This window comes from Monoraphidium neglectum, assembly GCF_000611645.1.
Source record: "Monoraphidium neglectum strain SAG 48.87 unplaced genomic scaffold scaffold00510, whole genome shotgun sequence".
Lineage (NCBI taxonomy): Eukaryota > Viridiplantae > Chlorophyta > Chlorophyceae > Sphaeropleales > Selenastraceae > Monoraphidium > Monoraphidium neglectum.
Window position 1 is genome coordinate 13,869 of NW_014013118.1, and position 11,903 is coordinate 25,771.

The 11,903-nt window shown below is 61.5% G+C and overlaps 3 protein-coding genes across 3 annotated transcripts in view; 1 reads left to right on the forward strand and 2 right to left on the reverse strand.

Moving 5' to 3' along the window:
* Nucleotides 1-1,065, reverse strand: part of MNEG_3880 (hypothetical protein) — a gene marked incomplete at both ends in the record, with an annotated part of 2,202 nt that extends 1,137 nt beyond the window's left edge. The window contains 3 exons of the mRNA XM_014047644.1: nucleotides 179-437; nucleotides 613-756; nucleotides 1,014-1,065. Coding sequence (XP_013903098.1) covers nucleotides 179-437; nucleotides 613-756; nucleotides 1,014-1,065 — 455 coding nt within the window. The remainder of the gene's footprint in view (nucleotides 1-178; nucleotides 438-612; nucleotides 757-1,013) is intronic.
* A 2,062-nt stretch (nucleotides 1,066-3,127) lies between these two features.
* On the forward strand, nucleotides 3,128-5,868 carry MNEG_3881 (Uncharacterized protein; the record flags this gene model as incomplete). Its single annotated transcript, XM_014047645.1, has 7 exons — nucleotides 3,128-3,223; nucleotides 3,403-3,543; nucleotides 3,784-3,998; nucleotides 4,358-4,490; nucleotides 4,945-4,995; nucleotides 5,313-5,447; nucleotides 5,788-5,868. 7 exons carry the CDS (start codon nucleotides 3,128-3,130, stop codon nucleotides 5,866-5,868), a joined length of 852 nt encoding a protein of 283 aa, XP_013903099.1.
* Nucleotides 5,869-7,137: 1,269 nt separating this feature from the next.
* MNEG_3882 (hypothetical protein) lies at nucleotides 7,138-10,237 on the reverse strand (the record flags this gene model as incomplete). The annotated part of the gene is made up of 10 exons (XM_014047646.1): nucleotides 7,138-7,239; nucleotides 7,509-7,574; nucleotides 7,808-7,909; nucleotides 8,230-8,301; nucleotides 8,475-8,545; nucleotides 8,719-8,806; nucleotides 8,993-9,142; nucleotides 9,467-9,576; nucleotides 9,818-9,846; nucleotides 10,089-10,237. The coding sequence occupies 10 exons, from the start codon at nucleotides 10,235-10,237 to the stop codon at nucleotides 7,138-7,140; spliced, it is 939 nt and encodes a 312-aa protein (XP_013903100.1).
* Nucleotides 10,238-11,903: the final 1,666 nt, after the last annotated feature.

The window sequence follows — 11,903 nt, forward strand, 5'->3', positions numbered from 1 at the left end:
GGGAGCCGCCGTACCTGTCAAGGGGGTGCAGGCGGGAAGGGTGAGCGGCGGCAAGCTGTGCGCGGCACTGTGCCTTATATCGACCACATTCGTGTTGTCAGGCTGCAAGCAAGGCTACAAAAACACTTGCCGCAGGGCATGGCGGGCCCCCATTGGCCGCCCTGATCCTTTTACTCACAGGCCAGTCGCGTCGCCGATGGCAGTGGCGCGAGAGCCGCCGCCCACGTAGTATGCGCTCGGCGCCGCCACGGCCACCGCCGCGCCCCCCGAGCCGTACGTGGACGCGGCCGCTATGTTGCCGGTGGAGACGATGGGCAGCTCGCCCAGGCCCGACTGCAGGGCCCCGCCATTCCCTGCTCCACCGGTGGCGACGCGGCCAGTAGGGCCGGGCAGCAGGCTGCCGGCGGAGGTGACGCGGCCAGACTGCACGAAGACGCCTGTGGGAGGGGCGCGGATGGGGGCCGTAAGCAGGTGCACTGCAGAGCAAACGCCTCCGCTTTTGTGACAGCCGCGTGTTTAAAAAAATGCGAGGTCCTGCGACACCGCCAGACCTTCTGGTGCGGGGCCCTCTGCGGGGGACGCACGAGCACGCAGGCGGGCCCGCCCACGCACCTGCGCTGTTGGGGTTGGCGAGCGCGGCCGCCTGGCCGCCGTTGGAGCCGACTGTCGTCGCCAGCGTCGGCGCGTAGGCAGGGTTCTGCCGCACAACCTCGGACTGGACGATCTGGCGCAGCAGGCGCGCCGCGTCGCTGCCACCTGCAAGACCATGCGATGTTGGGATTAGTTGAGTTGTGAGTTGAACACCAGCTTCGCTTGCAGCACTGCCAGGGCCGCCTTGTTGGGGGCAAAGGGGCAAGCGCTTCTCCTGGAGAAGCCCACTGCGCCAACTGTGCTGCTGCTTTAGGACTCACAAGCAAATTAGATACAGCGGTGTGCGGTGCCAGGCAGGAGCAGGCAGGTAAGCTGGTGCAGTTCAGGCAGGGGTCTCGCAGCGACGCAAGGTCGCCACGCACCTGTGACCGCCAGGAGCACCAGCACGAGCAGCAAGCGCTGCATGCCTTGCATATGCCCCGTTCTAGTGTGGTGAGTCGTCCTCAGAGTGGACACTCTTGTTGGGTGGGCTGGAGGAAGGCCACTGCCCTTGGTTTGGTGACCCTCTCCGATGTTGGCTAGATCTGCAGCGTTGCGCAGAAGAGGATTGATGTGGAGATTTAGCAGACAGCAGGTGAGAATGGGCCATCAGATAGGCGCACGCAGCCCTGTCATGTTTTACACGCCGGCCCAACCAGCGGCGCCTGTTGTCGGCGGTTCATCAACCATCGGCACTGTGCAGCAACGCGGGCGCCCGCAGTGGGTGCGCAGCCTAGTACGTTTATAAGGCAGCACGCTGCGCCCAACCGGCTACCATGGAACCATCTTCGTGCTGGCAAGGCTTCCGCCCCGGCCAACTCACCGGTTGTTGTTGAAGCGTGCCTCGTGCGGGATGTTGTGATAGCACAAGCAGTTGGTACGATACGGTTACTAGGTGTGTGGCTTATTTATACTAGACGCTTGTTTTCAAAAAACAGTCTGCGGGCCGCAAAGACGGGTCGCTTGAGAAGCCGGCCGAGCTAGCTAGGGTCGAATGACGACGGGCACTGGATCGGTGTATGACACTTGAATCGCGAGTCGACGCTGTTGTTGATGAATGGCAATCACCTGCTTTGAACCTTTTTTAGGGCCCCGGTGGCTTTGATGTGCTGATGGTCCAGCACAGCTGCACGGCAGCAGCACGAGGGGTCGGGCACCAGAGTGGTTGTGGTGTGTCGGGGGTGATTCGGGGTGAGGAGGCCGCCGAAAGCCTCAAATTGTGCATAATTGTCCACTTTTGACGACCCATAGCTCAATGGTGCGCGCAGGACACCCGGACACCCGCAACCACCGAACGATGCGGGCGTTTGCCGCGCTGAAAGCACGCGCGACCGTCCAACTCGGTGTTAGTTTCTCTCAGAAATTATCAATTCGCAAACTGGAGTGGGAGACCCTCACTGTGGCTGTGGGGTCAGAACAAGTGTGACCTGCAAGCAGCTGGCATGTGGTACTGTGCAGGTGCCACCTTAACATACAGGCAACAAGGGTAACATACTGTCCCCCATATCACAGCACTCTTTTCTTGTGGTGCAAGCCCACTTGTGCATCAGATGTGCACAGCGCACCATCGTCCCGGCTGGTGCTTGTGGGGGTCTGGGGGAGGGTCGGGCGGATGGGCGGACGATTTGGATTGCTGCGTGGCAGCATCAGGGCAGCACAGCATGCACAACTTATTTTCAATAAGAGGGCAAAGGCGGAGCTCAGGAGTTGACAGAGTTGGTCAGCGGCGCAATCTGAAGGGGCGTGAGCCCATCTTCTGCTACCCGCTGGTCTACATTCGCCCCCTTGGCAGTAGCAGCCTTCACGCGCCATGGGCGACCTTGCCCCGGGTGACACCCTGCTGTGGCCCGAACTCAATTTCCTGTGCCGCTGTGATCACGTCGCTGTCGCGCTCAGGTGAATTGTATTGAAAGTATCGATGGAAAGCTTTTGGGCAGGGGGACCCCACTCGCTTGCTCTGTGCACTCGGCTGCTTGTCGCACACTTGTTCCTGTACGGTGATTCCCCGGTGAGACGGTGACGGCGGACAACGACAAGGTAGGTGAGGGATAGTTCACTCATGCCCTGGGAAGGAGATGACGAAGATACGTGATGCGGCATGAATCAGGACGCTGCAGTCTTGGGGTGAGTGGGGCCGTGGGCAGGGCGGCATCAAGGGTATGCAGTGGGGCCTCCAGGGCGCTGCGACATTGCAAGTGCACATCACGCTGCTGTGGTGTGAGCTCACACATGCATCAGATGTGCACAGCGCACCATCGTCCCTGGCTAAAGCGGACTGATTGCTTGAGTCACCCCGCCAATGATGAGTCACCCCAACCTGGTCACGCCGCCGCCTGCGACAAGCTGATCGTTACAGCTGTTAACACGAGAGCTATCGCGGCACCTTTTGCAGCAAAAAATGCGCTCAATGTGTTGACGCGTGTGTGCTACCATAGAGATCACACCGCACCCACTCAGCTCAGCATTCGCAGCAGTCATCTTCAAGGTTGCTGAAGACATGTCTGACACGCAGCAGCAGGACAGCGCCAAGGAAACTAGCCGCAAGCATCCCCCCATCGTGTGCTACAATGTTGCGGAGCTGCCGCAGGCAAGCGTGGCTTCAACAGTATCAAGTCATAAAGTATCAGAAATGACCTGTCCTCAAAGCTGGGAATACCGCTGCCCGGCAGTGTCACATGGGCCAGCTTCATCACATGGGCCCCACCTGATCGGCCTCACACTGCGCGCCTTGCGCCCTTTTCAAGTGAGCCGCCCCCGGCGTGGCGCCTGCAGGTCGACCGAGCCCTGCTGCAGCGCCTGGCGGATGGCAAGCACGAGGTGGTGCACGAGCTGACCATCCCGCCGCGCGACGGGCGCGCATGGGAGGTCAAGGCCGGGCAGCTGTGGCGCATCACGTGCACCGAGGGGCCCCAGGTGCACAGCCCTTGCATCGTGGTCTTTATACATCATGGACACACTCGCACATCCCTGAAAATTCACTGGGACCGCCCAGCAGGCAACCATGCGGCCCGCTCCTCGCGTTGCAGCGGCCCAGCCCTAAATGCCTGCGAAGGACGGGGCCACCCGGCACTTGCGCTGCCACCCGCCCAGGTTGAACTGCGCTTCATACCGGCGAGCCCGGTCATACAATGCAACGCAACGCCCTCCGCTCAGGTGGCGGACATGAACGTGTGGGCGCTGCACAACCCCAAAAGGGAGCGCTTCTACACCAGCAAGACGCGGCAGCTGCACGCGTCGCACCTGACCGTGGGGGACAGGCTGTGGAGCGGCTTCCCGTACCTCCGGCCGCTGGCGACCATTACGGCGGACACCATCGCATACGGCATCGACGGCGACGGCGCGGGCGTGCATGACGTCATCGGCAGCAGGTGGGCGCGCCCACGTCCGGCCCCATGGTCGTGGCCGTGAAGGAAGGGTCGGCCGCCGCCTTGGAGATGCTGACCGGGCGGTCCGCTGCTCGACTGTTGGGATGCTGCCCCACACATGGCGCCGCGGCGCCGCCCTGAGAAGCTCCGTTTGGACACAGCCAGCGCAGCCAGCACCATGGGCTGAGACGCAGTCTGAAGCTGGTATGCCATGTGCGCACTGAACCACCTCGTGGCCCCGGCCCAGCCATCGCCTGATCCCTCCTCGCCCACCCCAGGCGCACACACTATGACCTGCTGGCCGCCCCGCTCTTGCATGCCAACCTCCGATGCTGTGTCACCCCGTTCCTGCACCCCTCCAGGTGCGACCCCTACACCAACTGGCTGCTGACCGGCGCCGACATGAACGTGTGCTGCCACAGCAACCTCACGCGCGCGGTGGCGGGCTGCGGCCTGGGGGAGGAGGACGTCCACGACGTGCTCAACGTGTTCATGGTGGGCGCTGCTAATTTGTGGGTGATGTATTTATGTGCATGTGATGATACATGGGTGCGGCCGGCTGGGCGCGGCCGGCTGGATGTTTCCGGGTGGGTGCGGCCGGCTGGGTGCAGCCGGCTGATGCGGCCAACTGGGTGCGGGCAGGTGGGCCAAACCAGGCGCCTGAGGGCGCTGCTAGTTTGGGCGGTGGTGCTCGGATTGGCACCGGTGTGGCCAGCCGCTTCGTGTCGGCTGTGCTGAGGAGCCGCCTAAGGGAGGCACGTGTTGCGGCAGGCTTGAGCCTCAGCTTAATTACGCATGCCTCCACATCCGTGCGCATGCATGAGGCCTCCCTCGTGTGCATGCATGAGGCCTCCCTCGCCAACTTGGCGAGGTTGAACCGGATTGCGTGCGGGCGGCCCTCTCGCAAAATTTTCAAACACCCCTGGCCTCCTGTTCCCGCCCAAAACAGTGCACTGGATTCACGCGGGACACCAATCAGTACTTCACAAAGCCCAGCCCGGTGAGAGCCGCGGAGGGAGGAGGCTCAGCACCCTCAGAGTGCCTGAGCAGGGAAGAGAGGTCCCCGCGTGCTCGGGGGTACTGGAGAGCGGTGGGCTTAGCTTGCTTTGGTGCGCAGGTGGCGAAACCCGCACGCGGTGTTGCGCCCCTGTTGCGAGCGTGCAGGTACGCACCTGCACGCGGTGATCGTGCACAGCCGTCGGCCACCTTGCGTAGCTGCCTTTGGACTCGACCGTCGCCACCTTGCAAGCCGCTGCCCCTGCAAAGCGCCGCCTCGTCACCCGCGCCGGCCCTTCCCTCACCCTTGGTCCTCCCAAGGTGCGCCCTGGTGACTACATCGAATTCCTGGCGGAGACGGACGTGCTGGTGGCTGCCAGCACGTGCCCCCAGGGTGACGTCAGCGTGGCCTGCGGCACTGGCAGGGCACCGACGTGCTACCCCCTGGGTGTCCAGGTGCGGCCGCGGGCACGCGCGCGCGCGGGCCTGCAGTGACTATTGATCAAAGGGCAATGGGGCCGGCTGTTGGGAAACGGCGTCAATGGGCAAGTGGCTAAGGGTAGGAATTTCGTCGCCTACCAATGCTAGTCAGCAAGCCAGTGTGCACGTGCCTCACCTGCGCTAAGACTGAGTGTGCAGGCCTGCCTGCTGGGGCGTAAGCCAACCAGTGCACCAGCCAGATGGACGCAAACAAAGTACAGTACATCCAAATCGGCAGCCCCCGGCGCGTGTTTGATCGAGCAACCGCGCTGCCCGCCACTGCCGGCCGCGCGCCTGTGCTGGCTGCCCTCTGCAGGTCCTGCAGCCGTCTGCCGAGGCGCTGGCCGGCTGGAAGCCAACGGAGCCTGTCAAGTATGGCGGCAAGCATGGGCTGTAGATTCATCATTTGTAATACGCCATGCTCCCCCTCTTTCATATCTGTGCCAAATTCTTACACCTGCCAGCAATCCGCGGCAGAAGCACGTTGCCTGCCCCGGACTCTGAGCGGCCACAACCCCTGACCAGGCGTTGCTGATAGCCAGTCGCCTGCCAGGCACGGACTCCCAGTTGAGGCTTCCTCACGCGCATCTGTGGTGCACCCAACATCAGGACACTCTGCTCTGAGGCGTGAGAGTGCGGCGCACGTGTGGTTGCGCTTGCAGTCAACTTTCACTGCGCTGTGTACGGATCTGCAGCTGGTTCTTTTTGGGCCCACAACGGCCCGCATCATCACACGTGCACCAGGCCAGTATCAGACAGATTGGAGTGCCTTCTCACTTCTAAGACTTGTGTCTCCCACAACGGGGCCAACACATGCACCCGTGTCCTTGACCCTGTGCACTCTCTGTGCATCGTCGTCCGCCCGGTGATATGTCATTATGTTCACATGTCATGACAGAGGCCTGCATGCGACAGACACCGGGTGGCACAGCGGCCTTGGGCACGCACACAGTACACAAGCGCATGTGCTAGTCTTGTGTGATCCATGTTTTGTACCATAATTCTTGATGCCTGCAGCAACACTGCATGTCTTGAGACAGGCTTGGTGCTGGAGCAACACCAATCCTAATCCTAATCCTAATCCACCAAGCCGCCAAATTTCGGGATCGTGTCTCCATTGCAATCCGACCTAAAATATGCAAGTAACTGCACGTATCATGTGTTGCTTGCGCGGGATTCGTTGCACTTGCATGGTCGCGCTGTGGTGCAAATCAGTATGCTGCGCAGCTGGGTGACACAGTCGTACGTTGTTCACTGCAACACGCGGCAATCCAGCTGCCGGCGCATGCACAGCAGTCTTTACTTACAGTCCTCAGCGGGAATGAGAGAAAGCTGATGCGTGTCACAGCTTGTACAACCACTCACAGGGACGGCGCAGCTCTGCACAAGCAGAGGCGACCACCATCTTTGTGCTGGGGGGGATCCATACCCAGCGGGCTGAGGCAGACATACAAATGCGGGGCTTGCAGGGTACGTCAGTGCAAGGGAAGGCTTTGTACAATACATACAATCCAAGGCGTAGTACAGACAAGGCATGGCACCCGCTCAATGTGCGAGGCGGCGCCGCGCTGCTCCGCATCAACAGGATGTCCTCATTTCCCGGCGCGGCGTCTTCACCATGCCTGGGGCTGCGCGCCGAGGTCGCCCACTGCGGTTGGTAGGAGGTTCACGCCTCGGCCTCGACGGTGGCGTTGGCCTCTGGCTTGGGGTCGAGGCCGTCCACCGGGGTGAGGCGCAGGTACTCGATCTTGGAGGGAACGTCGCACACCTAGACGGGGGTGAGAGGAGCGGCAGGCAGGGTGAGGGGAGGATTCAGTTCCGAAGCTGCGCATTAGGCAGAGGCAGAGTGTGAGAGGAATGGCAGGCGCGGGATTTGCGACGTGTCCCGCCTGCGGTCCCAGGCGACACGGCGTCACAGTCTCGTGGCACGCACTGATGTGCAGCGCATGCCGCAACCACGCGGGCGCAGCATCGACGGCATCGCCCACAACCTGCCCTCGACCTCGTGGGCGCGTATGGTGGGGCGGCCCTGCACACCTTATGGTCTGGGAAGAACTTGTCGGCATCCTCCTTGGTCACGGTGGGCAGCAGGAACACCCAGCCCTGCGCAACAACGGTCAGGGTTGCACAATGGACGGTTGTGTTGGGCGGAGGTCGGAGTTGCAGCTTGTTGGGTAGGCGTCCTCGTTGGCGCACTGGCTTGCCCCTCGCGAGTCATGTTGCCCACACATGCGGCAAACACGCACATGCATGCATAGATGTACACACGCATGCCTGCACACACCCACACTCTCTCATGCAAGCACGATCCCACAGACAAGCTTCGACCCACCCACCTTCATGCCGGCCTCCTCGTGGTTGTTGGGCCAGTTGGCGGGGGTGGCGATGGACTTGTCGCTCGACAGGATCAGGGCGTCCACCACGCGCTCGATCTCGTCCTGCAGGGTTTTAGATTCGGTGGTTGAGTACGGCTGAGTGCGGTGCCGCACTGGACCGACAGCGCAGCCCGCCCGGCGGCAACAAGGTGCAAGCCACGTCGACAGCCATGCAGCAGAAGATTCGACGGCCCCTGCCCAGGAGCGCCCGATGGGAGCGGCATCAGAGTGGTCCGTAGCAACAGCTAGCAGCGAAAATCGTTCAGTGGTTGTTGGGCCAATGCTTGCACCCCCACCCAGAGCGTTGGTGCGTGCCGCGCGATGCGTAGTGAGGGCGAACAGCCGGTTCGCGGCGGCCCGGCCGGTGCTCGCAAATTTCCTACCATGTTGCGGCCGACGCTGGCGGGGTAGTTTACGGTGAGCTTCAGCTTCTTGTCCGGCCCGATGATGAACACCTGGTAATAGGCGTGTGTGCAAGTGCACAAATGAACGGGGCAGCGGCGAGCAGGGCCGGCAGGGTGGACAGCTGGTGCCTAAGGCTGCTGGCCCTTGCGGCGCCGCGGCTGCTTCTGAGGATGCAGCCCCCACCTTAGTCCTGGTTTGTAGCCCTACCAAAGGTGCTGCGCACCATGGGCGGCCCCCCACCAACCACGCCGCCCAGCGCGGCTTCTGCCTCCTGCGCTGCACCCTGCTGCTCGCCTGCCAGTGGCAAACGGTCGCGGAACAAGAGCGAGCTGCTGCCCCCCTCAAAGACTGGAATCATGATTATGTACACTGCTGCGTCCAGCCGGCCCGCCAGCCGCCGCTAGCCTGGTCCTCAGGGCCCCTCTGAGAACAGGCGCTCACCGCGCGGCAGGTGAGGGGCAGGCCACTCTTGTCCTCCAGGGCGGGGTCCAGCATGCCGTACAGGGTGGCGATCTCGCGGGTTGGGTCCGCCAGGATCGGGAAGTCAATGGTCACCTGGTATGACGCCACATGACATCGTGTGACGTCACCAAGCGGGAGCAGCAGGGGGGCGGTGGGCGCCGTTCATTAGGGGTGGGGGCTGATGATGAAGGGTGGTGGCACGTCGAGAGAAGCCGTTATGGCACGGCACGCCAGCACTGTGACTGTGGCGGAGTGCCCCGCTGTGATAGCGTCACAGACAGCGGCCACCGCGGCGGCGGCGGCGGCCACCGCGGCGGCGGGACTGCCGTTGCTGGCGCGCCAGCAGCGCACCTTGTTGGCGCAGTGCGCCACGACGTCCTTGAGCCACGTGTTGTGGTCGTCGATCTTGTCGCATGACAGCGCCGCCACCTGACGGCATCACAGATAGCAGGGCGCACGCGCGGGACTCAAGGATGGGAGGTGCAGGGCGGCCCGTGTGTGTGAGGTCAGGCGGTGCAGGGTCAGAGCTGCCGCCTGGTGAGTGCCCGGGCTGCTTGCTTTGGGGCACCACTAACACAGGGGCATCACAACGCAGCTTTTTGACCCAACCCCATCCGGTCTGTTACTACGGCCATGCCATAGTATGACGTGTCGACAAGTACATCATGGCAACAAGGTGACGTCACCTGCGTCACCAGGATAGCCTAGCAACGCGTCGTCACCGGGGTCACCAGGGTGTCAACCCCTGCGCACCTTGACGCCCTTGGCCTCGAAGTTCTTGTACTTGATGGCCATGCGGCCAATTTCAGTGGTGCAGACGGGCGTGAAGTCGGCCGGGTGGGAGAAGAGGATCGCCCACTTGCCTGCATTGGCAGGTGGGGGCCGCAGGCAGGGCGCGGAGCGAGGAATGGGCCGGCGCAAGGGGTGGGGGATGCGGTTGCTTGCAGAGGGATATCCTGGGTCTGAAGGTTTCAGGGAGGTGGTAACATTGAGATGGGGCTACTTGAACGCCGGCTACGTGGTAGAAGAGCTTGCGGCGGAGCCCCTTCTGCATGGAAAGACCCCGCCCGTCTGCCCTTGCTCCATCGCAGCCCCTCCTGTTACGAGCCCGCCCCGGCCACTCGCCGTCAATCCTGCGGCAAACAGGGGCCAAAAGGGTGAAGGGGCGTGAGATTCTAGCAGGTGCTTTGGGCGCGCGGCTGTTCGTCACTCAAGCAAAAACCATGCTTACACGATGCACGGAGGGGCACACGCCGCCACCATGTGACTGCGCCGCGCAGAAGGGACAGGACTCCTCATAAACCTCTGCAACCTGCACGGGTCAAACGCAGGTCGCGCGAAGTCAAGTTTTTAAGCGCTTGGGGAACCCGCCCACCAGTCGTGCCACTTGATGGGGCCCAGGGTGGAGTCGGCCTCGAAGTCGGGCACCACGTTGCCCAGGCGCAGCACGCCGTCGCTGCTCTTCTCAGGGTACAGCTTGGCGTAAGCCTCGCTGCCCGAGGGCACGGCCGCGGCGCACGACATTGCTGGGGAAGGAGCTGAGCCGATTTGTGTGGACGAAACGCTGCTCGCGGGTGCACAACACAGGAACCTGCTGCGGCACCAGCGGACAGCGGGCCAAAGGGGATGGGGTGTTGGCGGGGAGGGAGTAGAATCACGGGGGTCAAGATAGGTCCAGTAATGTAACAAGGGCAGCCAGCGGTTCCTAGAGATGCTGCTGGCACGGCTGAGCTGCAGGCTTGTGCATCGTCGGGGATGGGTGGCCTCGGGCGCACCTGCACCGACTGGGTGGCACCTGTCGCACACACTTATGCAGGACCAAGAAATGAATGATGCAACATACGAGGCAGCAAGGACGCTCTAGATGCGGTTGCCGTGAAAGGCTGCAAACAGCGGCCCACGAGGGGTCCACGTGCTCACCGTTAGGGACCGTCTCGTGTCAGACGCTGGGATGAATTATGACAACAGGATTCTGGTCAGTAATTTAGGTCGTTGGTAACAGAAACGTAACGCGTCAGATCACTCACCAGGCGGGTGTATGCCAGGGACACCACCGGTTTGGCAAATCTCCAGGCTCAAACAAGTATGGCGGAAGTAGCCACGCACAATGACAGTGCAGGCTGCGCTACAACTGCGCTTGGCAGTTGTATTCTGTTGCCTAGGCGGCGTCCCACGTAGAGTAGAGTAGTGTAGAGTAGAGTAGAGTAGAGTGGACCGGGCGCTGGGCACCCAGTACGTTTTAAGGACGGGCGCGGGGGTCAGGGCAACTGCCCGTTTCCCCGCTGCCCCACCGGCGTCCCACGCAGGATGCCATCCTGTGAGAAAGAGCATCCACAGCAGCCTTGGGACAAGTGCACAGGTTGATCGCAGTTGCTCTGTCCGTACCCATACTCGTGGCGATTTTTAAGGTTGTGACTTCAGGTGACAGAATGTTTTCACAAGCGTTTCAGTGCTATTGCCCATGTACAGTATATGCCTTCCTGTGGACTGTAGCCGGACCTTGAATTGATGCAGAATCGACTGCGCAAAACGTGCTTCATGCTTTGATGCAATCGCAGCACAAGAGATATCACCTGGAAAATTTATTAAGAGGCATGCAAGAGCCTTGCCAAAAAGGGGGGCTTGATGGGGCCATGGACGGCAAGTGTCCGTGAATTACTCTGCTACAGTCATTGGTTCTGTGCATGTTGTGTTGATCATCAATATCAACATGATGTCAACCTTCATGGTCTAGAGCAGCATTTGGAGTAGCAGTGACAGCAGCAGTGACAGCAGCATTTGGAGTAGCAGTGACAGCAGCATGGACAGCAGCATTGACAGCAGCAGTGACAGCAGCAGCAGCAGCAGCAGGGATGTTTGCGGCGGCTAGGACGCCCAACCGGCTCCGCCACTGTAGGGGTTGGTAAATTTGTGAATCAGGAACCCAGACTGGAGTCCGGGATGTCGGCATCACCGTTGGCGTCTTGGGGTTTCATGACTCTTGACTGAGCAGCCAGCTGTCCCCTGGACTTTCATTACCCGTAATGAAGGGTTACCCCGAGTATATGCGCTGTATGGCTATTTGTCCCAAGCTGCGAAGTATTCAGTGCTGCAAATGATTCTGTGCTGCAAGTCATTCGGTATTGCATACTGCAGGCAATCGCGTACCCCACGCAGGCGACCGCCGACGCCTACAGCCCGATAGCTGCAC